Below are 25,010 nucleotides of genomic sequence, written 5' to 3'. Positions count from 1 at the left end.
TTGTCCTCGTCTTAAGCGCCATCATGGCGTCACATTCCCAGTACCAACTCGCCAAACAATCTGCATTGATTCTTTATAATGCGTTAAGACGTGTGCCCACATGTGAGGGGGAAAAGCGGACGGCCTCCGTGTGTGGACAAAACAGTGGAAAGAGAAGCGCTCTGCTTAAAAATGTTTGAGAATAGTGAAGAGTGAATGCGAGAAGGAGGCGACGCCACGGGGCGGTAGCCAACGCACGCGAGAATGATGGGACCATTCTGAAATCGCCGGTTGCCGAGTGTGTACTCAACACACCTGCACCTTGCCTGTGCTCCGAAATGAAGTGGGAACCAAGTACTAGCGTTGGTACAAGTAGGCGGCAAGATGCGACTGATTCGGACCGAAGGAGACGGACTGCCGAAATCAGCGAACAGCGAAAGCAGCGTCAGGCAGCCGATGTCGCTGCCAAGCGTGCGAATCGGGCGAACGAGAACGCCTAAGGCCGGAAAAAAGTAAAGGAAGATCCGTCGGGGAACTCTTAGGGAAAGCGTTATCATGATACTAGGGAAACGCGGCCCACATCCCTTTTTGGCAGACGCTGACGTTGACTCCGTAACGAAAAAGAAAAGAGACAGCAAAAAATAGAGCAAGCAAAAGAGAAGGCCTGAAAAGAAAACTGAAGGGGGTCAGCGTCAGCTTTTTCAAAGGGGGACTGGTGTGGTGTTTCCCAAGGGACAGGCAAACCCATTCTTATTGTGTGATTTTTTTGTGATTGTACGTGTATGTTTGTGCTCTTGGCATCACACCGTCAATGTAGAATCTGCCGCCGGAGTGGGTTAGGTAGTATTAGTGCGCAACAGGCGGAGCACGTAGAAAGAAGTCAACACTGCAGCACTAAGTTGTCAGATCTCCTGACAGTTTTAATTTTCATGACCACCGCACCAGCATGTCGTTTTGTGCTTATAACTCTCTGACCTTCGTTGAAAATAAGATATTTTCAAGGAAAATAGCACGGCATTTGCCAAGTTCTTGTTTACGGAAAAAAAATACACACACAAAAAAAAAAAAAACGAGCCCTAACAAATCTCAAGGCCAGACCAGCTTCTGGCTGCCAAACTACAGGCGTCTTATCTGCTTTGGCTGGGGAGTTATAGTTTTATTATATTTAATTTTAGATATGTTCGAAATAAAAAATTACGGTATTTAAAACAATCGACCAGTATATTTTGCACTATGTAACTAATCATAAAATTTAAAATACTAAAATAATTCAGTTCAGTAATTAAAATATTTGTACTTAAAATACTGGGCACTGCCAATATACATTCATAACAATAACAATAATGTTATTGTAAGTTAATTTTAAAATTGCGAGAAAAAATTTTAAAACGAAAAGAAAGCTCTAAAAGTGCAAATGTAACCGATCAATTTCCTATGAATCGACGAGTTTTATTTTGTTCGTTCTTTTTTTCTGTTGATCTCAGTTGGCAAAGTTCTTTGGGTCAATATTTTGTCTTTGTCTGGTAATTAAGACCCTTGAAATCCTGAAAAAGCCAAGGTAAACCCAATCTTGACCTTTTTTAGCCAGAGTCTGGATATATCGGCCCTAGCGCACTAAAGAAGTGCCATATTTAGGCCTCACAGCTATTTATTCAGTTCATACCTGGCATCTTCGGCAAACGTTTGGCACTTTGGCAGTTATCTGTCGAGTCAAAGAAAAGCAATAGAATGGCCAGCTAAAAGTACTGTGGCGCAAACTCGCCTTATAGAGCAAATCCGTATCATGTCCAAGTTAGGGCGCAAAGGGCTGCCAAGGTAGTGCCAAGATCGGCGTTCCTCTGGCGTCCTACCTAGGCTTGATGCAGATTTCGATATATAATAAAAATTAGACGTCCTATGGGGCGTTTACAAGTTACCTCCTTCTGACCCGACCAGTCGGCGTCCAAAATAGCCCCGTAATTGGCGCCCAGGCTGCAAAATTGAAAAATAAGCCAGAGAAAGCACTTTTATAAAATTCACATACGTCCCCGCTTACACGTATTGATCTCGGCGGTTGCTGTTGTCCCTCCCCAAGATTGTGCCTCTCAGCAACACCGAAAACGACGCTTGTAACTAAGCGTTTTCCTTCGAACCTACGGGAACAGTGTCGGACGCTGTTCGCCAACGCGGAAGTGAAAAAGCGTTTCCTGTATCAGCCCTGTATGGTTTCGGCTATAACGCACTACGTTTGAAGATACAATATATTCGTAGCTCGTAGTCATTTTTTGGCCTAATAATATTTATTTCTTGAAATCTTACCGAAATAATCGTTGGCTTCTTTTAAACGTATAATTACAAAAGTAAACCTGGTGCGTACATGGGATGTTATGTTGAATTATTATTATCAGCCGTTTGCACATTACTAAAAAAACGCTATCGATTGCATTTTTAATTAGTATTGAATAAAAATGTAACTAATTAGAAAAAGTAATTTGCCAACTTTTTTAAACTGTAACTATTCCTTTTCTGAATTATTCCGATTTTGAAAACGACGCATTCTTTTGCCGGGATAAAAACGGACTTATTTCTATTCTTTCTTTGATTTGAGTTCTCGGATCAAACACTACTAATCTTCTGAGTCAACCACTTCTGATAGACCATCCCTCTGTTTGAGGCTTTGGTCGAGGACTCCTTGGTAAAAAAAATCTTGTGGAAACAAATGCGCCATTCCGCATAAAAAGGGAATGTCATCTTTGTACGAACTTGGGGGTGACAGATAATTCACAATAGAAAAAATGAGCAAGTTTTCGGAGGTTGAAAAACACTCCAATTTGTGATTTTTTTTTATTTTCATTAAACCAGTTCAAGGGTGTTCTTCCGTAGCTACTCGGTACGTACCGAATGCACGAAACCCTGTTTACAGCATCAACGGCGCAAGGGAAGACATAATGTTCCGGCATTTTTTAGCCTCAGAGCTATAAATGCACCGTAAAAAAAAAAAAATTATTTGATTAGATTGGTTTACTCATCAAAACACAAAATTTTCGTCGCAATGTTCTTGGAGATATTTCTTAAAATTGAGACTTCACAGGAAGCTCAATTCACACAAATGAAACGTGACGTTGGGCTTTCTTTCGGTAAACTGATGCTTCTTAGGGGTTCATATAATTCCAATTTATCTAATAATTCGTACACTTTGTGTAATTATAAGGCGTCATGTTTTCGGGTGTCTCATCTTGCGACGCCAAAAGCGCGCGCTTATTCAGTAGAAACATTTCGTCTCTGAATTCGTTTAGCGCATTTTTGCTTTCACACATTAACGCTGTCAGGAACTCTCTAGTATTATTCATCGGTGTGCATGGCGTGAGCACAATCTTCTTGCTTAAAAGAAACTTGCCAAACGTGATTTCTTGTGAAAAAAAAAACGACTGAACATTGACATTATACTGCGCCTCATCTTCTTGTGCAACCAAGAGAGCGATGATCAAGGTTTTCTTCCAAATAATCGGTACATATACATATTTGTTTTCACAAGTGTGATAAATATATTAAGGTATTTGTATTAACATTCTCTAAAGGGAAATTTCAGGAAGAGTCTATTATGATAATAGATTAGCCGTGTGCATGTTACAGTCGTCAACATCTCCATTTACTATATTTTTTTAGACATAAATAAATAAAACAATCTGTCTTGTATGAATTAAAAATAGTCACAGCAAGAAATGAGATACATTATCATACCGTAATATATCCTTGTGTACCGCGCACTCACTCAAAAGTTTGGCGAAAGTCTGGACTACATTATTATAATTCGCTTTTTCGCATCGCCAGCCTTGAGCCTGCTTCACAAGAGGTAAGTTTAGCGAACCTCTGGGCTTTCCACGTGGTACAAGTCATCAATACTTTATTATTTAGGGCTTTTTATTACGCTCAGACGTTTTATATTTGGAACGATATGTTATTTTCTAGTAATTAAGAAGGGTAATAATATATTTTAGTTATATAATCATTATTTAAAAATTTTTCGCAATCTATGGCGTCTGCCGTACCTGCCAGTTTGTTCACGACAAGAAACCGTTACGTTCCCCTTCCAAACAACTTTTTTTACGTGTGATACTTTCTGCAGATACACCTTGTAGAGAAAGCAAACATTAAGATACCTCTTAAGGAACAAGACTCCGAATGTGCCACCAGAACACCAAAAGTGTCAGATGTCTGACTCTTTTTTTTTTGTTGTTACCTTTGGCATTAAAAGTTTAAAAAAGTTGAATAATTAAATTAATAATAGTACGCACAACATGCATGTGGAAGAAGAAATACTGAGGGTTTCACTATTGAAAAAAAATAGCTTAAGCTGGTCCCAGCTTCAAGCTTGGTTATTGCTGCAGCATTCCCAGTTTGGCATGCTGGTCATGCTGGTTGATCTGGTCCCAGCTTCAAGCTGGTTATTGTCCCAGCATGCCCAGTTTGGCATGCTGGTCATGCTGGTGGACTTCCCAACCAGTTTAACCTGTTAAAGTTAATACTCAGGATAAACAGGCCAAGCTCTTCGGAAAAGCCAACTCGGCATCCAATTTATTATTTTCGTACTTCAGGCCTGCTCACAAGAGCTCAGATGCTACACATCCTCGGCGCTGACACATTCCCGGCGCACAGACAGTGGTTTTCGGTGGAAACAAAAACAACGCTATTAAAACTAGATTGCTTATCTCTCAATGCGAAAAATACTAGACATGCGGTAAAACAGGCAGAACAACAAAAAAACTACTCGGATGAGAGAAGCGAACCTGGGTCTCGCCAGTGATGGGGGCGAAGCGGCCTCTTGCGTAGTCGGCAGAGGCGAGGAAATCCCTGCGGCTTGGATTAAGTGCATTGACGATACTCCTCGGCACCACCGTCATTTACGAGCACGCACACGTTCGAAGACACGAAGGAACGCCTCAGTCGGGGCGTCCGACTTGTTCCCGCGCTGGACGGACTGCCGCTCGCTGTCTCCTTAAATCCCGCTTCGCTTGCACCGCCGTTCAAGTAGTCTCCAAACAACGCGCACACAGCCGTCCCTTTGAAAATTTGTCCAAGATAGCCAAACCTGTCCTCAAATTCTCCGTTCCTACCACTCTCTCACTCTCGCTTTTCTCGCCCACAAAGGAAGCTCGCAGCGCGTCTGAAGCGCCCGGTAGTCTACCGAAAACGAGAAGACAAATGACAGGACCTGGCCTCGTCCTCGCCCCAAACGACCATGGCGCGCGCGCTCCCAGCAATGCCAGTTCGACAAACTCTAGTCGACATTGGCGTGCGCGCTCCCAGCAAGATCAGCATGACCAGCTCCAACCAGCTTGGGCCAGATTCAGAACCAGACCGAACCAACTTGACAAGCTTGAACCAGCTTCACTACTAGCTCAAACCTGCTTAAGTACCAGCTTGCCCAGGTGCAGTGCCAGCTTGCCCAGCTGCAGTGCCAGCTCGAACCAGCATGACCAGCTCTAACCAGCTTGACAAGCTTGTACCAGATCGAACCAGTAGCAGATCGAACCAGCTCAAGTACCAGCTTGCACAGCTGCAGTGCCAGCTTGAACCAGCTTGAAGCAGCTTAACCAGCTCGAACCACCTTGATTGCCACGTAGACCAGCTTGAACAAGCTTGAAAACCAGCTAAACCAGGTTGACTAGCTTGATTTGTTTTTGCTGGTTTCTTTCAGTAGGGTCTCGTTTTACCTTATTCTTAATAACCGACAGAACCTGACACATTAATCCGTGCTCTTCCTCATAACTCTTCCGGAGATAAAAGAAAGTTCAAACCTTTTAATGGCGTTGTTTTTTTTAATGAGAAAGCTGGGATTCTAGATATGTATATAAAGCGAATGATTATAGCTACCACGACACGTGCTTGATTTTCAATGAAACCACATAGTGTAGGCCGATTCCGCTTGCACACCTGTCGCTACTGAGCCTTTAGGAGACAAGCATGTGGTCTGACGTTGCATCGCATCCTGTGTACGTACCTAAAGCCCGTGATATTACACAGCTTTCAGTTCCTTTCAGGCTCTCTGGCCGTAACGCAGCAATTAAGCATCTCTCGTCGTTCCTGCTTTGAGTGTGTCGCGATGGCAAACACCGAAGCCACTGAACACACGCTGGTTCCAGAGCTCTACATAAACGTATCTGCGGCGAAATGGTATTCCGCATCTGCCGATCTGCTGCGCTCCGTTCAAGGGTCGTTCCCGAGCGGCCCGGCCGATGACCAGCAGTTCCTGGACCTTGGCTGCGGCCCAGGAAACATCACGCGCGACGTGCTGCTGCCTCAATGTCTACCGTGCCGGAGAATCGTCGCCGTCGACTCGTCCGAGGACATGCTGAAATATGCCAGGGAGCGTTTTTCCCACCCCAAGATCTGCTACGACACCCTCGACATCATGTCGGATGATCTGTCTGAATTCGTGGGGCGGTACGGGCTCTTCGACCGCGTCTACGCGCTCTCACTCCTCAACTGGCTGAAGGACCAGGAGCAGGCGCTCAAGAACATTTCCAAGCTGATGAAGCCGGGAGGAGAGGCTTTCTTTATTTTCAGCGCCAGCAACCCGCACATAAGATTTCGTAGGAAGTTGGCCGGAATGCCGCACTGGAGCAAGTACGCAAAGGTAAATCTTGATTTAAAAAAAAAGGATGGGGATATCTTCCTTCGGTGCTTCACTTTAAACTGCTTCAAAATGCGGAAAAATTTTGGTGTTTCTTGTGTGAAGGCCATATTCCGCTGATTAAATTGGGACAAAGATCGGCCCCTCACTCAGCGCTTGGTCATAGCAGAACTGGCCCATCTAGCTTCCCTTTCCTTAGTCAAACGCAGTTCTCTCTTTCCCGGCACCTCATTGGCCGACTCCCACTATGAGCCTTAGCGGACCGGCGCTTCGGTTCAACGATGTCTTTTTCGGACCTCTCTTTTTGCTTTAGAGGCATTGTCAAAACCAGGGAAAAAAATAAAGGTGAAACGTAATCCTAGCAAGTGTTATACTGGCGGTGAGTAGCGGCGAAAACCATGCAGTTTTTACGATTTCCCTAGCTGTTCCCCAAAAATACTTTTTTCTTCAGGCGTATTGTTTTTTTTAAACTTGCACTCATCAAAAATTTGGTGTGATAAATGCACCACCTAAAACACCTTTGTGAAAATGTTAAATGCACTTTGTTTATTGGTTTATTTCTGCGAATACCTCTACGCACGAGTTGAGCTCAGAACCACCATGCAGGTGGTAGTTGATTGTGATGTTTGTCAGCACCTACGCGGCTGAGATTAACGGTGATGTCGAGCGAGATGAGCAAGCGCCTCTGAGGCGATCAACTTGAATTAAGCGAAAGATGGAAGACGGAGAGTAGCATATTAACTTAAGTACAAAGAAATAAAATAATTTTCCATCGATATAATAATGTCTTTTTTTTACGAAACTCCCAAGCAAAACACGACCAAGATTTTTATGTGCAGCATTTCAAGAGTATTTCTTGATTAGTGTTGTGACGTATTTACCTACTTATATATTTCTTTATTTGTGTACTGACATCTTTACTTATTCCTGTTTTTTGTGCATTTATATATGTACTGACTAATTTATTTATTTAATAATTTATTGATTTATGGCATGATATTCTAGAAGTTGTGGCAGGATATGGTTAGTAGATTTCACTGTACACGAAGTTATACACAAATTGGTAATTAAACAGAATGCGCACAAGAACTATATATAATGCATAAGTATTCACAAGCCTTATTGTATTGCTTTTCTCAAGGGTACAGTTGTTTCGGGAACTTCGCTTATCGAGGTTCTGCGAAATAGAGTAATCACGATACTTCAGCTTTAACGAATTAATTGCGAGTTGAGAATAATCAATGGAAGAGTGACCCCTTTAGAACAATGAAATTAGATTATACTGGAGTAGCAATTCAATTATGGTAATTTAATTGGTGTAACTTGACTGTATCTGTGAATTTATTTGTACATAATTTCCACAATACATAATTTATTTGCTACTGTATATTAAATAAAAACTTGCTGAAACAAAGGTTACCTCTTTAAATTTTCCGAAATAAAATGAACTTGCGAAAACAAACGTTTCACTTTCTTCTGTTTTTATTGAAGCAGGTGGTACCGAAATGAACCATATTCTACAAATTTGAGTAAAACAAAGCTCCAGCAGTTTTTTTTTGTTTTTTTCAGCTATCCGAACTAAAGAACTTTCTTTTTTTAAATTTTCCGGACATGCTAATATTTACTCCCAAACCCCAGCATGCTATTATTTACCCCCAAATCGGTACTGACTCTTAATGAAACGAAAAATCAGGGTGCTGCAAAAATCAGAAATCAAACCTCTCTACGCTTTCTAGTGGGTTGACGCCACATCTAAAACTTGCACTCCGTGCAGGAATTTTAAAAATAAATAGAATACGACCCGCAAAGTTTACCTTCTGCTGGAGTAAGGTTCTACGCTAATTTTTCATAATTTCAAAATAATTGTAGCCTTACGAGAAAAAGTTCTACTATTCAATTTACAACGTCTTTCCTTACATATTTTGTGGTGTTAGCTAGGTTCAGATCGAAAAATATGGTAAAAAGAAAGCAGAAAAGAAAGCTGTTTCCATTTATTACAGCATATATAGGAATTGCAACTGTAAATAAAAACAGAATTTAATCGCTAAAAACTCTACCACCAAGCAGTCAAATTGCTTTAAGAAAAGTAACTAGGACATAACGACATTACCTTCTGAAAATAATACATATTTATATAGTGTCAATAAACATACCACTGCCTTATCATAATGGGCTTCTGTGAAAGGGAAACAAGTGTATTTTTTATATTACCTCTTTAAATCAACATACCAAACTGGGTTAACGAAAACTGTAAATAACTTGACTAAGAATTTAGCAAAATTAGAGAACAGAATTTTGTGACTAATAATCAGCACTTTATTGCTCTCCTGCAAGTGCTTGTTTACTTTATTTTTGTGTCTGGTGATAAGGCACCTTGAGCAAAAATGTGATAAATTCTAGTTCCACATAAAATAGAAACGAAAAGTACCTGCTTCTATATATTCGTCTTTTTTGTTCTTTCCTTTCCAGATCTGCGAAAATTGCACTCCTCCAACCGTGGACATTGCTGGGAAAGAGGCCCTCGTCTCTTACATAAGTGGCATTCTAAAAAACGCCAACTGGACATTGTCCATGTGTGATGTCCTAAGTGGCTCATTCGAGTCCCACATTGACCTGGAATTCTTAATCAGTAAACAATCATTTCATACCTAATTTTGGCTAGCCTGCTGTTAAGCCAGTTAAAAGCACAAATATGAAATACAAAAAAGGATGAACAGTCTATGTCTCTCGACAGATTCCTTTTGGGGTCTCCCTTTCTGCTTCTATATTTTGCACCATTGAACGGATTTTTCTTACTTGCTTCGTCACTCGCATTCTCGCATTTATGTATCTATGGATATGCGGCGAGTGTGTGTGCGTTAAGGCGGGTTCAAAATTAACTTTTATACATGAACTTGACTTTCATTTAGAAGTTAGGCTGGAAGTAGGCTAAGAAATACTCTTGAAGTTTGATTGTTAGAGAACAAACGTAAACTCTAACAAACCGAAACAAACTTCACATAACAGTTCTTTTTTTTTTTAAGTCTAGCTTAGAATTGAAAAACCAAAAGTTAAATTTACATTATTTGTTGGAGGCTTATAAAGTGGCAAGTGTTTTAAAATGAGTGATGTTTTGACGAGGAAAGCCAATGTGTCTAATATACGGTGCAACCACTTACCTGGGGTATTTACCGCGTATCACCTAGTAGTCACGCAATCGCACACAAGTAAAATTCTCATCTAGATCTTAAAGGGGCAGGGGCGGAGACTGAGCCCAGAATTTTTTAGCTCTGTAACGCGAGCGCGAGCTTCCGCCACACTTGCCCCGGGCTACGGTGCCCTGAGAGGGTTGTGTATAGTACTCCTAACTAAACTTTTTTTTTCCTTATCTGTTTGAATTCTGCTTTATCTGCAGAGGACTTGATGGCCACAAACCCCATAAGGGCGTTAGTGACAAAGGAAGAAGAGATGCTCCTTCTCCAAGACGCCACCGAAGAAGCAAAGCGACTGTGGGCCGGTAAAGAAGCCGACGCTTCTCTCTTGTCTTTCAGTATTTTTGTGGTACGAGCCTCCAAACCTGAACTCTGAGCGCTGACACAAATCGAATGTCGATGGCGCCAATCCTATCGGCTCCAGGTGGATTCAAGGTTTAGACATATCGGAAGTTTCAATTGCTCTTGACTTTTTTGCAGATCTACGCTCAGATTCATGGTGTTTTGACATAAATACAGTACCGTTCAAATAATATCGTGGAAGTTGTTCTTTTACTCAATTTCAAATCTTCATTACAATAAAAATAAATTTGGGCTAAGTCTAAACTCATGGGCTTTGGTAATCTACGTCTTTCACGAAGTTAGCTCTCTAAGAGTAGGTTTTACTCAGTAATTTGATTAATGCAATTAAGTCTATGGGTCCCGTGATTTTACGATGACATACACTAAACATCGTAACACCCTTGTGGGTGTAAATGGCTTGTCCTATAACTAACACCCATTTGGGTGTAACAAAACGCCCTAAAAAGGGCGTTATTCTTAAGACCCTTAAAATAGGCTGTTTCTCCCTAACAGCTTCAAAGGACGGCGTTATTTTGAACACCCATAAATTAGGGTGTGATACCACTGTACACCTTCTTATTAGGGTGTTATGACTGCGCAGTACGCCCTCTAAATTGGGTGTATCACCACCAGAAAAGGAAATAAAAGAGGCGCGATTACCAACACCGATAAAGTAGGGCGTAATAACCCAAAAGAGTGCACGAAAAAATGACTGCAAATGCCTGGTTCACTTTTTATTTTTAATCAAGGTTCTAACAGGTTCTACAAAATTTTCTATGGACGATTGCAAGCAGCTCACCTGGCCGCAGCCATGTCTCTGCTTATGCGGGCAAGTGCGTGCAATCACAAGCGTGCCAAAGGGCAAAGCTACGTTCCCGCGCACGTCATCAAACTTGGCGAAGGCAAGACTGAAAGAAATAGTTCTCTTTTATCCTCGCAATTCCACCTCGACCAAGAGGCTTCTAAACCAGTGGCGGTCCGTGCTTGTAAGGTCATTGTGGTGATTTCGGGGTCAGCAAGGTGAGAGCAAGACAATGAAGAAGAGAAATAGACAAGAGCGAGCAGTTTCCACGAGAAAAGAGACTGAGACGAGAGACGAAGACGAAGTACAAAACGTTCTTGGGACCGACAGGGCAATCATCAAGCTCACGGGGGCTAAGGCTTGCAGCTATACGCAATACGCAAGACCTTCGCCCCACGTCGAAGTCATGCAGCTTTACGCAGGACCTCGTTCCTCCAAGACGGCACAACCAAACCCGGACTCCGCCGCTGCACCACCAACGAGAAAATGAACTCTCATGAAGCTCGCCGCGTCCGTGAACTGTAAGACTTCCATTAATATCGTTTGTTTTTTCCTTTTCTTTCTGCACTTATGTCATTCGCACTTTAATCTTGTACTTTTTGTTTTAATCGTTGTATTATCTGCCCAAATCTAAAGTTTATTTTTCTTTCTATCTATCAAACTGGTCTCGATATCCTTTCTCTCCACGTTGCATACCTGCGAGAGTGAAAGAGTCTACTACATTTCTGGCGTCCGCGACAGGACTGCTCTTAATTTCCACCTCAAAGAGCTCCACCTCGCTAGTGTCCGCGTCGGTTGAGAATGGATCTTGACAGGTTAACGGTAATCGGTAAAGAATTGGGCTTCTCAGGGGCTTCGCTAAAACAATGGATAGACGAAGAACGCACACTCGAAAGAGAGGAGCGTCGAACAGAACAAGAAAGGGCTCGAGAAGTAGAAGCTCAAACGAGTGCTCGTTTAGAAGCAGAACGCACTGTGCTAGAACTGAAGTTGCGGTTACAAGAGCAACAAGGAGGATCGATCACTCGGGTTCCAGATGCATCTGATGAGGGTACGACTCCTAGTGCCGCGCAGGGGTATCGGAGTCCACATAAGCTTATACCCCCCTTTAACGAAGGGGGAGATGAATTGGATGCATACATTCAGCGTTTTGAGCGGGTGGCAACAAGTCAAGAATGGCCTCGGGAAAAATGGGCCTTGTCCTTGAGCCTATGTTTGAAAGGGGAAGCGTTAAGGGTAGTAGGACGCATGGCTGCCGACGATGCCATGGACTATGCTAAACTGAAGCAGACCCTTCTCCAACGATTTCGATATACTGAGGAAGGATATCGTGTCAAGTTCAGAGAGGTGAAACCAGAGAACTCCGAAACGGGAAGACAATTTTCTGGTCGTCTATTAGGTTATTTTGACCACTGGCAGGAGATGGCAAGGACGGAGCGCACTTATGACGCACTTCGGGACAAAATTGTCTCCGAAGAATTTCTGAACAAATGCCGCGAGAAACTTGCAATATTTATAAAGGAAAGGGGCTGCCAAGGTCTCGACAAGCTAGCAGAAGCAGCAGACCACTACCTCGAGGCCCAGGGGTTGGTCAACCTCGGCAAAAAGAAAGAAGAGACTGACAAGCCGACATAACAAGTTAGGATGTCTGATCCTCAAGGTGCAAAAAGAAATCTGCAGTGCTTCCTTTGTAATAAACAAGGTCATCGGGCAGCAGACTGTTGGGCCAAATTAAGAGGACCCAATCAGAAGGCGAATTTCTGCAGTAAATGTCGCAAGAATGGGCATAAAGCTGAGGCTTGTCCGAAGAGGACAGACGGTGGTGGACAGGCGTCATGTTCTCTGACACGTCAGAAGGATCGTAACGTCTACGGATCTGGAAGTCGTCCATCTGAACGCCTTGCTGGGAAAGCTGAAGAGGACAAAACGGGAACTTACGTTCAAGCAGACGGCATGCCCACGGCTACAGGACTACTCGAAGGTCATCAGGTCACCGTCCTGCGAGATTCTGGGTGTAACTCGGTCATAGTCAAGCGGTCCCTGGTTCCTGACGTCAAATTTACAGGACGAAACCGCGTTATCTTCCTGCTTGACCGGACAGAATCGTGTCTGCCTGAAGCGGTGGTTGACATTGATTCCCCCTATTTCCAAGGCAAGGTGACAGCGACCTGTATGAAAAATCCTCTCTATGATGTTGTGCTAGGGAACGTGGATGCTGTGCGGGATGCCTCCGATCCTAACGTTATATGGAGTAGTCAGCAAGACACGCCTCTTCAAGGAGAGAGGACAGCTCCAGTTACTGAGGCAAGCGACTGTGGCAGTTCAATAACTGAAACAGTTCTCATTGAGACGGGCCTTTCATCGGCTGCCACAGAGCCAAACGAGTCACAGGCCGGGGCCGCAGCTAAGCTGGCCTCTCGAAACTCTGGTCCATTACCTGTGGCGGTAGTGAATCCATTGGCCATCAACTCGACGGAGCTGAGCGCCAAGCAGAGAGAAGACAGTATTCTCCAAAGATGTTTTGAAGCAGTTGGGAACAAAGTTGCTACAAGATCAGCTGACATTGAGTTCACACTGACCAACGGAATTCTGTTTCGACGGTACAAATTGCCATCAAAGAAGGAAAAGGAACAGCTCGTTGTTCCAAGTGATCTCAGAAACTTGTGCTAAAAATAGCACACGATGGAATTCTCGCTGGACATCAGGGAATTAAACGCACGACAGATAGAATGCTCGAGGAGTTCTACTGTCCAGGAGTTCAAGGAGACGTTACTCGATTTGTAAAGTCATGCGACACCTGCCAGAAACTGTCCCAAAGCACATAGTAGGCCGCGTACCTTTGGGCAACATGCCGGTCATCGAAACACCATTCCAGCGGATTGCCATCGACATTGTGGGGCCCCTATCTCCAACATCTGAAAAGGGAAACCGCTATGTACTCACCATGGTTGACTTCGCGACGCGCTACCCTGATACGGTTGCGTTACCACGCATTGAAACGAAGAAAGTCGCCGAGGCTTTACTAGAGATGTTCTCACGTGTGGGATTTCCCAGGGAAATCATTAGCGATCGCGGCAGATCGTTCATGTCTGGGCTCATGAGGGAGTTCAGCCGGTTGCTTTCGCTTAAACATATGCCAACCACGCCGTATCATCCTATGGCAAACGGCCCTGTGGAACGTTTTAACGGCACGCTGAAACAAATGATCCGACGAATGTGTCAGGAAAGCCCCAAGAGCTGGGACAGATACTTGGCACCACTGTTATTTGCATATCGTGAAATGCCACAGACCTCCCTCGGGTTTGCACCTTTTGACTTGCTGTACGGTAGATACGTCAGAGGACCCATGGCCATATTAAAAGAGCTCTGGTCAGGAGAGAGTATCGACGAAGAGACAAAGACTTCATATGGCTACATGGTCGAGCTTCGGAAGAGCTTAGACGACACGTGCCGAATAGCCCAAGAGCAGCTCAAGAAAGCGAAGATGACACAGAAAACCTATTATGACAAGAAGACAAGGAGGCGCCAGCTCACTGTTGGAGACAGGGTCCTGCTCCTTTTGCTATCTGACACCAACAAGCTGATCCTGACCTGGAAAGGCCCCTTCACTGTCTTAGAGAGTCGAAAAGACGTTGACTACGTCATCGACCTTGGAACAAGAACCAGCTTGTTCCATATCAACATGCTGAAAAAGTACGAAGAGAGGGCAATCGTTGATCAGACACCTCAACGAGCTTCGGTCGCATTCCAGGATAGGAATGTTGAGGAAGAAGACCTCCCGTGTGCAACACTGCAACAAAACGAAACTTACCGAGACGTGAAAATGTCAAGGGAGCTGACTGCCGATCAACAAGCACAAGTTTCCAGACTCCTGACAACATACCAAGAAAGTCTGTCAGATGTCCCAGGAAGGACCCACCTGGTAGAGTGCAAGTTGAAAGTCACGACCGACACTCCTATTCAAGTCCATCAGTACCTCATACCATTCTCCATCCAAGAAACGGTACAGGAGGAAGTAAAAGAAATGCTACAGCGGGGCATCATTGAGCCCTCCGAGTCTCCCTATCAAGCACCCATCGTGATGGTAAAGAAAAAGGACGGGACAATGCGACTCTGCATTGACTTCAAACAACTGAACAAGGTCCTAATTCCCGACAGCGAACCCATCCCAAGAGTGGACATGATGTTTGCAAAGTTGGGAAAAAGCCGGTACTTCTCGAAGTTTGACTTCTCTAAAGGACACTGGCAGGTTCCGATGCACAAAGATTCAAAGCAGATGACAGCTTTTTCTTCCACGTCTGGATTTTATCAGTTTAGATTTATGCCCTTTGGCATCAAAACAGCACCAGCTGTATTCACCCGGCTTATGAGAAAAGTGGTCGAGGGGGTCTCGAACATCTACCACTACTTTGATGAGGTCCTCATTGCCACGGAGTGCTGGGAGGAGCATTTAACGAGTCTGGAGTTGTTCTTCCAGCGCGTGAAGCAGGCGGGTCTAACAATCCATCCCACAAAGAGCGAAATTGGTTTCGCATCTGTCAAATTTCTTGGCCACACCGTCGGACATGGTCTCCTGCGCCCTCAAGTCGAGACCCTGGAGAAAGTGCAGGCTACCAGTCGACCCGAGACAAAAAAGGAAGTGCGATCGTTCTTTGGCCTTATGGGCTACTATAGGGATTTCGTACCCCAGTACTCTGAAATCTCCCACCCACTTACGGAGTTGGCACGTAAAAGAGCACCAAACAAGGTGCATTGTGGGAAGAGCGAACAGGCGTCGTTTGATAGGCTAAAAGAACTACTGTCCAGCCAGCCCATCTTAAAAGCCCCAGAATTATCAGAACCTTTCGTGTTGCGTACCGACGCTTCGTCGAGAAGCATAGGAGCCGTACTCATGCAGCGCTATAATGATGTTCTTAATCCCGTATCATGCGCAAGTCGTCCACTGCTGCCACGTGAAGCCGCCGACTCGACAGTGGAACGAGAAGGACTAGCCATTACTTGGGCGGTTAAGAAGTTTCATGTGTTCTTATTTGGAAGACCATTCATTCTGCAAAGTGATCATCAGCCACTCGTTTACATCAGTTCTGTAAAGAATGTGAACAGCCGCGTATTACGTTGGAGCCTAATACTCATGGAATATGACTTTACTGTTGAGTACATTAAGGGTAGTAACAACGTGGGTGCTGATTACATGAGCCGCATGTCTGTTGCTGGATAAGATTTTTTTTGTTGTAATGAACAATCACGAATTTACTCAATTTTTTTAATTGTATATGTGCCCGGCGGTGCTTATTAAGTGACTTTTGTAAATGTATGTACTTTTGTGTCTGTCAAAAGTGATGTGTTTTTCAATGTGCATTGTGTTGTGATAGACTGCAAACAATATGACTTAAAACGTGCTAGAAGTTGTTTCAGCTGAACAACATTCTCAAGTGGGGGGTGATTGTGGTGATTTCGGGGTGATTTCGGGACAGCAAGAAAATGAAGAAGAGAAAGAGACAAGAGCGAGCAGTTTCCACAAGAAAAGAGCCTGAGACGAAAGACGAAGACGAAGTACAAAACGTTCTCGGGACCGACAGGGCAATCATCAAGCTCACGGGGGCTAAGGCTTGCAGCTATACGCAAGGTCTTCACCCCACGTCGAAGTCTTGCAGCTTTACGCAGGACCTCGTTCCTCCAAGACGGCACAACCAAACCCGGACTCCGCCGCTGCACCACCAACGAGAAAATGAACTCTGATGAAGCTCGCCGCGTCCGTGAACTGTAAGACTTCCATTAGTATCGTTTTTTTTTTTCCTTTTCTTTCTGTACTTATGTCATTCGCGCTCTAATTTTGTAGTTTCTGTTTTAATCATTGTATTATCTGTCCAAATCTAAATTAATTTTTTCATTCTATCTATCAAACTGGTCTCAATATCCTTTCTCTCCGCGTCGCATATACCTGCGAGAGTGAAATAGTCCACTTCAGTCATGAATATTTCAACCGGATATTGTTTCATAATCCCTTCAATTTGTACAGCCGAAGGCCCTAGTTGAATCTCCAACTGTACTTTTCTTGTGACGTTTACGCCTTCTTGCACTGTACGACCGGGAGTTGCTTGGTACATAAGCGGCAGTTCATGTTTGTAAACCGAAAAATGGTCTATTGAAACGGAAGCAGGGAGGCTATGTTCGACAAGTGTTTCGTTACTCCTACAAATAAAGGGAAGTGACGATATCGCGTTTGATTGGTTAGACGTTCAAATGACGAAAGTTACCTATTTTCGCCATCTGACCTTCTAACCAATTAAACGCGATATCGGCGCTTCCGTCACTTCCGTTTCTTGTAGGAGAAACGAAATATTTGTCGAACATAGCCCCCTTGGACTACTGTCAGAAGCATGCTTGCTGAGTACTTACAAATAAAACAGCGATCTCATGTAATCCGTGATAGATGCATAATTCGATTCGGGTAGCACAGAACTATCCACAAACACAATGTCGAGGATGAAGGCGGTCCCTCACATTCAGCAGAAGTTTCGCGGTCGCCGATGAGCACCTCTCTGTCGTGATAGATGCGTAATCCGATTCGGGCAGCACAAAACAACGCAAACACAATGCCGAGGTTGAAGGCGGTCGATCACATTCAACGGATGTCTCGCGGCCGCCGATGAGCAGCGTTTTGTGGAAACGCGTCCAACAAATACAGCACAATAATTCTATGGACTCCGACGAAATAAACGACCATTTCCGAAAAGTTGTCATGGAGGTATTCCGGCCGTTCACGACGAAAAACCACGGCCGCGACTGAAACGCACGAAAAACAGGAATACACTGACGGGCGCCCACCTTTTTGTAAACCGGACCTACGTGGCCCCTACAACTCACCATAACTGGGCATACCGCAAACACTACGGCACCGGTAGCCCATCAGCGCGTCAGAGCGAGTCACGTGACAAATTTTCGTCCAAGCGTTCTTGTCCTACGGAGAGCGGTCACGTGTTTCGCGCCACCCCTCTGATTTGCTAGAAGCGGCCTTCGCACTCGCTCACAGCAACACGAAGACACAAAAGAAGGTTTGGAGGCTTATCAGAAGACGAGGTCGAAGGGGGTTGGACAAAGCAACTAATCTCCCTCTGCTGCTTTGTATTGCCACCTGTCCTGCCCAGGGAAGGTCGCGAAATCGGACTTGTCAGGACTTGCTTTGCGTAGTACAACCTTGAGCGTCTCAAACTGCCACTCATGTAGACGCGCATGCTCTGGTGCGGAGCGCGAGATTACAGAATAAATACGAAAAACAATGTTGAACGCCGACGAAGACGCGGTTTCACGTGTACCAAAGGAAAACCGGAAAAAAAAAGCGTCGGGAAGCTAGATATTTTGGCGTCATTACAAGAGTCGTGCCCCTGGGGGTGTCATTAATTTGGCACTTTCGATTGTCTTGCGACATAGTTTCTTCAGAGCTACACTCCAAAGTAAAGTCTCAGTGAAGATGCTATAAGAAGTGCGAAACCCAGTCAGGTGAGTTTGTAATATCCAAAATGAGGGCGCCACAGTTTGTTCAAGTCTTCAGCTTAAAAGGTCTTTCTCGGGTTAAAAGTAAGCAGATTCTATTTCGCTTAATCTTGCTTTTTTTTAACGTCCGATTTTAGGCACTCAGGAAATAGAAATACCTCGCCGGCATAGCCGATTCACGCAGGACACTTGACAGTCAAACAAAAGCGGCGCCACGTACGGTATGTCAGGATAGCGTCGGCGCGACCCATCCCATTTTTCACAGATATTGGCTGGACCAAAATAATATCGGCACAATCTTTCCGATTTAATTCCATAACAGCGCAATACTGTGTGCTGCCTAGGTTGTATATTTACACGTCTTCGTTCATTTCTTTTTTTTTTTTTTTGCGAGCGGAGATGATTTTTTTTTTTTTATAATCAAGGTTGAACCGATAAAACTGATGCACGCGCGAAACGTAATTTTAGGCTCGTTTCGAACGAAGAGTTCAATAGGAGTTGCAAAAACTATTCTCTATCACTTCCTAATCATACGCGACTCCGTGTGGCGATTAATTATACTCGATGTTTGTACCGCCGTACATCAACAACAGTTTCCCCAAAGCAATAAATATGAACGGCTATGAAATCATGGGTGTATTTGACAGCATCACCATTACGCCCCTTTCACACCGTGTGGATGAAGGGCGTAAAATTCGCCCATACACCCTTTTTACACGATTTCAGACACCATCGCTGCAAGTGGGGCGTAAAGAGGGCGTGCAAAGGGTGTAAAACTTCAGCATACCCTTTTTACACCCACCGATATTCAGAAATCGTGTCAAAAGCGTGTAAAAAGGGTGTTTTTTTCTAACCTACACCCTTTTTACACCCCTTTTTACACGATTATGGGTGTTACAATGTTCAGTGTGCACCCGTCTCTCTGCCTCTGCCATGGTGCCCGCAGGGCGGATATCGAACCGCCCGGCAGACGCGATCAAATGTTGGTTCTTACACGAGCGATTCGGAGTAGGAATAATCCAAGGTCAAGTTACACAACGTCTCTGGAGGTGACGTCACAAATATGGCGTCACCTAATGGCGTCCCTTTTCTTTTGCTTGTTTTTGTTGCTTTTTGTGTAACGCCATGGTTTGTCGCAAAAAATATTTTTGTTATTTTTACTTTGATGACGTCAAATAGTTTCTGTCAGTTTTCAGAGCCAATAAGCGTTTGCAGTGCTCCTTAGTACTAATGTTTTTATTTTATTTATTGCTTTCTAAACTGCGTTTCGGCGCTACCGCCTGAGTTTTTCCGCTATCTTTGTTCGATATTGTCACGGGTGGTGACCAATAAACAATAAATAAACAGAAAGAAATAAACGTTTAATGTGGCGAACTTGTGCCGAAAATAAAAGGGTACAAAAGATAATAACGGAGCGTCGCGGGCGTCGAAGTCGGCGTAGCAGCAGAGTCGAACGCTGGGCGAAAACTGACTCAGCTCGCCTTGCGGAATCCCTTATGTACCCTCGTGGGTTTCTGGATCGTTCGGCTGAGAAGGTTCGGCGCGTGGAACATTCTAACCTCGAATCAGCAAGAAGGTTCTCGAATTCACCAGAACCTTACATTACCGTGTCAACAAAAATGCGTCTCCGCGGCCAGGAATCGAACCCTGGCTTTCAGCGTGGGAAGCAAGCGCGATAACCGTTAGGCCACGCCCGCGCTGCCTGCTTTACCAGCTGCGCGCGCGGCAATATCATGTTGTAGAGTCGCATGTTGGTATTTATTAGGAACGGCGAGCCCACGTTGTTGCGTCCATTACTTGGATATCGCTTCCGAATCGAATGTGGTCGATTCGAATCGTGTTTTACAAACCAAAACGTCGCCATCGTCGCCTGTAGGATCAAAAGATAAGTGGTTTGTGTTTTCCTGTAATGGTGATCTCTAAGTGTTCGTTCCACACGTCCGAGCTGTTTCTTCATTTCAAATTTGTTTTGCGCCACTGCCTACATCGTTTTAGCCCGCGCTCAGGATGAAAACAGGCATCGCAGAAAGCTGAAACCCTGCCAGAAGAAAACTACCGACTGATTTGCGAGCTAAGCCTAATTCAACAAAAAAACATTTGATCAGGAGGAATAATGTGTTTGATCTTACATTCCACATCAACAAAGAACGGCGCTGTCTGTCTTGGTCCCTATAATTTTTAATCTTTCGTGTTTTTTTGTGTTTTTTTCTAATTTTTACCAAACCCCCGTCTGATCGAATGCCCGAATCACAACCGTTGGTGGTACTCTGATGGCCCTTAACACCAGCCGGTAAGAAAATTACGTTCCTCGCTTCCATTGTTTGGCTCATATAATGTCATATTTTCAAACTTTTTTCATTCTAAAACTACCGCTAGTTTCACGTCCTGGTACACTTATAGCTTCCTGCACTCCTGCGAGGTTTCCTGCGATCATACCCTGTATATCATGGATTTATCGCCGGACGCAGCTGCTCTCGAATGCGTGCTATGCACTCTGTGCCAAAAGTTGTGTGCAGCAAAGTCACAGGCTAAAAAGTGATAAATCATTGCCAAATTTTACAATGACAAAGATGTGGAATTGGTGTTCGGTCAAGGCCTCAAACTAAACACACCATTTAGCATATCATGTGACTACTCTGAGGCCATCCGCAACAAACACCGTAAACTATTGCAGTTCTCAAAAACAATAAAGATGATGACCGCGTTCGCTTTGCTCTTAACAAACGTTTTGCGAACAATCCCCTTTACTTACGGGATATTCATATCAATGCCGCTGTGCTTGTTCCTCGGCCTACCAATGCACTTGTTGCTCGGCCTACTACAGCATGATACACGCTCCCCGCACGTGACTCAAGTATCTTCCTTGTCGTCGCGATCGAAGCCTTTTTTCCCCTAATAGTGTTTGTTTCTTGTACACCAATCTAAGAAGCATCCTCCACAAAAGTGTCGCCCTTTCTCCACTCGTCGATTCATGCTCGGCATCACTGATTGCGCTGACTGAAACGTGGCTCAACGACACCGTTCACGGCGTTTTGGTCAGTGGCTCCCCAAGCAGCACGGATTTCGCCCAAGCAATGGCCGATGTCTGGCGATGGTCTTTTGGCCAGTGGCCAGAGAGTGGCCATTCATTGGCAAATGCTTGGCCGATGGCTAACGGCCAGTGGCCATTGGCCAATGGCCAGATAAAGGCCAGTCACCGGCCAGTCTCTGGCCACTGTCTGGCCACTTGGCCAAGGACTATTGCCAGCCGTTGGCAAATGATTGGCCAGCTCTGTGCTGCTTGGTTCCGTTTACAACTTTTTTCGCTGTGATAGGCAGAATCGGAGAGGTGTTGGGGTCCTCATTGCGTTGAGGAAAGAGTTCCTTGCGGTGCTCATCCACATTAGGCCTTTCTCGAATCCGTATTCGTTTCTTTGAAGTGTGGTCCCGCCAACATAATTATTCGTGTTCTCTACCGCCCTCCTGATACGAGCGAGGCATTCTCGTGTAAATTCCATAGGATTTTGAGTGAAGTTTGAATTAGATTCCCTAACTTTGTGTTAATTATTTTTAGAGATTTCAATTTCCCTGTCATAAACTGGTCGACTCTATCTGTTGCGGCTACCAAAACTGAGGCCCATGCTTTCCTACGGTCTTCTCTAGACCTCATTATATCAACTCATTACGCTTCCCACGCGGCGCTCTAACACTTCTGCAAACGTTCTTGATTAAATTCTAACCAATGATCCCGACATCTGTTACAACATGGTTTACCTAGACGGGCTTTCTGATCATGATGTTATTACCGGTCGCATTGTTCGTTCGCCTAACAAAAGTACCACCGATAAGCGGATCAGATGTTACAACAGAGCCAATTTTGACGGACTTAACTCCGACTTATCACTTTTTTCCGAACAGTTTCTGGATAAGTTTATGTCGCGCAGTGTCGAAGAAAATTGGGTCTTGTTAAAAATACCTTTACTAATCTAATTGATGAGTTTATTCCTATGATATCAATAAAGTGAAAAAGGAGTGCTTCTTGGTTTAGTCAGCAGCTTCGACGACTAAACAAAAAAAAATGCTTGTTCAAACTAGCAGATAAGACCAAGCTATCAGTTTCTTGGCTCCGATACAAAAAGTGTGGCAGTGATTACCAGTCGCTTCTTAAAGTCAGCCGCCGTCATTTTATTTATTATGGCTTGTCGCCTTTACTACTACATAACGCTCGATGATTTTGGCGTGTAGTTAATCCAAGTAGTCATCCTGAAGTGTCTCTTATCTATAACAACGGCGTTTCAGTTCTACAGTCAGAGTTTGCTCAGATACTTAATGAATCATTTTCATTGGTGTGTACTTGTGAGGACACTACCTCATCTCCCACCTTAAACAGGCCTGATGATATGTCTATGTCCGAAATAGTCATTGAAGAGGCCGGCATTTCGTCTCTACTAAATATACTTAAATTACCATCTGCCTTTGATCACACCGGTATAAATAACAAGACACTTAAACGAACTGCGCAAGGCATTTGTGGCATCTTGACAGCCATTTCCTCGCAGGCATTTTCTACAGGTCTAATTGCCAAAAACTGGCGTGAATGTAAGGTAATTCCCATTTTCAAATCTGGGGATGGATCCTCCTCACTGAACTATTGATATATATTGCCGCGAGCGCAGCTGACCAAGAAGGCAGCGTGCTCGTGGTCTAACTGTTATCGCGCGTGCTTTCCACGCTGAAAGCCAGGGTTCGATTCCTGGCCGCGGAGGCGCATTTTTGTTTACTCTGTAAAGTAATGTTCTGGTAAATTCGAGAACCATGTTGCTTGTTCGAGCCACTGCCTCGCAGTATCCTCCAAGGAGAAGTAGAGGTTTTGGAGGCGGTGCTCAGTGGTCCATCCATTATGGCGTGCTACACGTTCGTAGTGCAGAAGCCAGTCCTCTACGTCTTCGTGGGTCTCGCCATGGAAGGTCGTCGGGGTTCGCTGGGCAACAGGCAGGTAGCTGACGGCGGCGGTGGTCGGGGACTGCGATTGCTGGTCGTTAATCGTCGGCCTCGTTGGCTGCTTGGTCCTGGGTGGCAGAGCTGCCTCGTCTAACAGGACGATGTCGTGGTATTCTCACGAAATATTGACGAACAGCTTAGACGACTTCGAGCCGTGCTTCAAGCCATCAAAACCGCCGGGCTGTCACTCAAGCCAACAAAGTGTCGGTTCGCCTATGGGGAACTAAAGTTTCTTGGCCACGTCGTGAACAACAGGGGTGTTCTACCCAGGGTATTGAACCGTACCTGAACCGTGAACCGAAAACCGGAAAAAAAAACATTATTTTCGCGCAAACCGGAGTTGACTCGGAACAAAATAATTTTTCTCGCTCCGGAGCGGAACCGATATGTTTTCCATGCGGTTTTCGGTTCATACGCGAAAGCAGTTACAACAGTTAAAACTACAGTTACAACTACAGAAAACAGCAAAGCAGTTTCGGTAGCAGAAACAGCAAAGACCAAAACGTTTTCTCATCAGAAACACAAACATCAAGCCGCGGCTTTCATTGGATGCTAACGTGTTACAGCTTTGGGAGCTGAAAAGGAAACGCCATCCAGAACTCTACGCGTTGGCGCAAATAGCCGTGGGAGTGCCTGCGACCCAGGTCCGCGTGCAGCGAGCCGTTCCTGCACTGAAGTTATCGTCTAAGGGCTCATTCACACTGGAAGCGGATCCGCGTTCGCAAAGCGGTTGCGAACGCGGTTGTATAAGGATTCAGTACAATTGCACGCGCACACGATGACATCAAATGCGCGTGCAATTGCACTGGATCTTTATACAACCGCTTTCGCAACCACTTCGCGAACGCGGATCCGCTTCCAGTGTGAATGGGGGGTAAGAGGTGCCGTCTTTCCCCGGATCTGCATTCTTCGGTCAGCTGCCTGACATTGAACTGCGCTTTCACCCACGTCCCGAGGTTCCCCAGCACTAGCTCGTTCGTTCCACACAGTAATGTGAGCCTTTGCTTCTATATGTAACACTTTTATAAAATATGCATAGTTTATATTTTGTTCTCGTCAATTGTTTTTGTAGCATATAAGTACGAACGGGTTCGAACCAGTTTGAACCTTTATTTTTTCACTCTGGAGTTGAACCGGAGCTGAACCGTTTTCCCTGAACCGGAACAGAAACCGGAACGAAAAACATTTCGGTTTGACACCCTGGTTCTACCTGACCCCGAGAAGACTCGCGCCGTAGCTGCATTTACGCCGCCGTCTGACAAGAAGGCCGTGAGAAGATTTCTCGGACGCTGTGCCTACTACAGGCGCTTTGTTCGAGACTTCGCCAAGCTATCCGCACCGCTGACGCACCTCATGAAGGACGCCGTATGATTCGAGTGGACAGAAGAACACCAGAGGTCATTCGACGAGCTCAAACGAAGACTCCAGACACCCCCGATTCTTGGCCATTTTGACCAGTTTGCTGAAACCGAGATCCACACCGACGCCAGCAACACCGGACTGGGTGCGGTACTAGTCAAAGTGCAGGACGGAGCAGAGCGAGTTATCGCATACGCAAGTCGGACGCTGTCTAACGCGGAGAGGAACTATTCAACGACTGAAAAGGAGT

The 25,010-nt window shown here is 44.7% G+C and overlaps 2 protein-coding genes across 2 annotated transcripts; both read left to right on the top strand.

Moving 5' to 3' along the window:
• Positions 1-6,061: 6,061 nt before the first annotated feature.
• LOC115308825 (juvenile hormone acid O-methyltransferase-like) lies at positions 6,062-10,296 on the top strand. The gene is made up of 4 exons (XM_040211860.3): positions 6,062-6,595; positions 9,062-9,221; positions 9,987-10,132; positions 10,264-10,296. The coding sequence occupies exons 1-4, from the start codon at positions 6,062-6,064 to the stop codon at positions 10,294-10,296; spliced, it is 873 nt and encodes a 290-aa protein (XP_040067794.3).
• Positions 10,297-11,728: 1,432 nt separating this feature from the next.
• On the top strand, positions 11,729-12,562 carry LOC120841029. The gene has a single exon (XM_040211861.1). The coding sequence runs from the start codon at positions 11,729-11,731 to the stop codon at positions 12,560-12,562; it is 834 nt and encodes a 277-aa protein (XP_040067795.1).
• Positions 12,563-25,010: the final 12,448 nt, after the last annotated feature.

This window comes from Ixodes scapularis, unplaced genomic scaffold, assembly GCF_016920785.2.
Source record: "Ixodes scapularis isolate PalLabHiFi unplaced genomic scaffold, ASM1692078v2 PGA_scaffold13__105_contigs__length_92229423, whole genome shotgun sequence".
Lineage (NCBI taxonomy): Eukaryota > Metazoa > Arthropoda > Arachnida > Ixodida > Ixodidae > Ixodes > Ixodes scapularis.
Note: the sequence above shows the minus strand (reverse complement) of the source record. Positions and strands in the feature narration are given on the sequence as shown.

What these genes read in the sequence shown, in the direction of transcription:
- LOC115308825 (XM_040211860.3), top strand. Translation starts at nt 6,062, where the DNA reads ATGGCAAACACCGAAGCCACTGAACACACGCTGGTTCCAGAGCTCTAC. An exon ending in TGACCTGGAATTCTTAATCA is followed by an intron (nt 9,222 to 9,986) that starts GTAAACAATCAT and finishes CTTTATCTGCAG; the next exon opens with AGGACTTGATGGCCACAAAC. An exon ending in TGTCTTTCAGTATTTTTGTG is followed by an intron (nt 10,133 to 10,263) that starts GTACGAGCCTCC and finishes ACTTTTTTGCAG; the next exon opens with ATCTACGCTCAGATTCATGG.
- LOC120841029 (XM_040211861.1), top strand. Translation starts at nt 11,729, where the DNA reads ATGGATCTTGACAGGTTAACGGTAATCGGTAAAGAATTGGGCTTCTCA.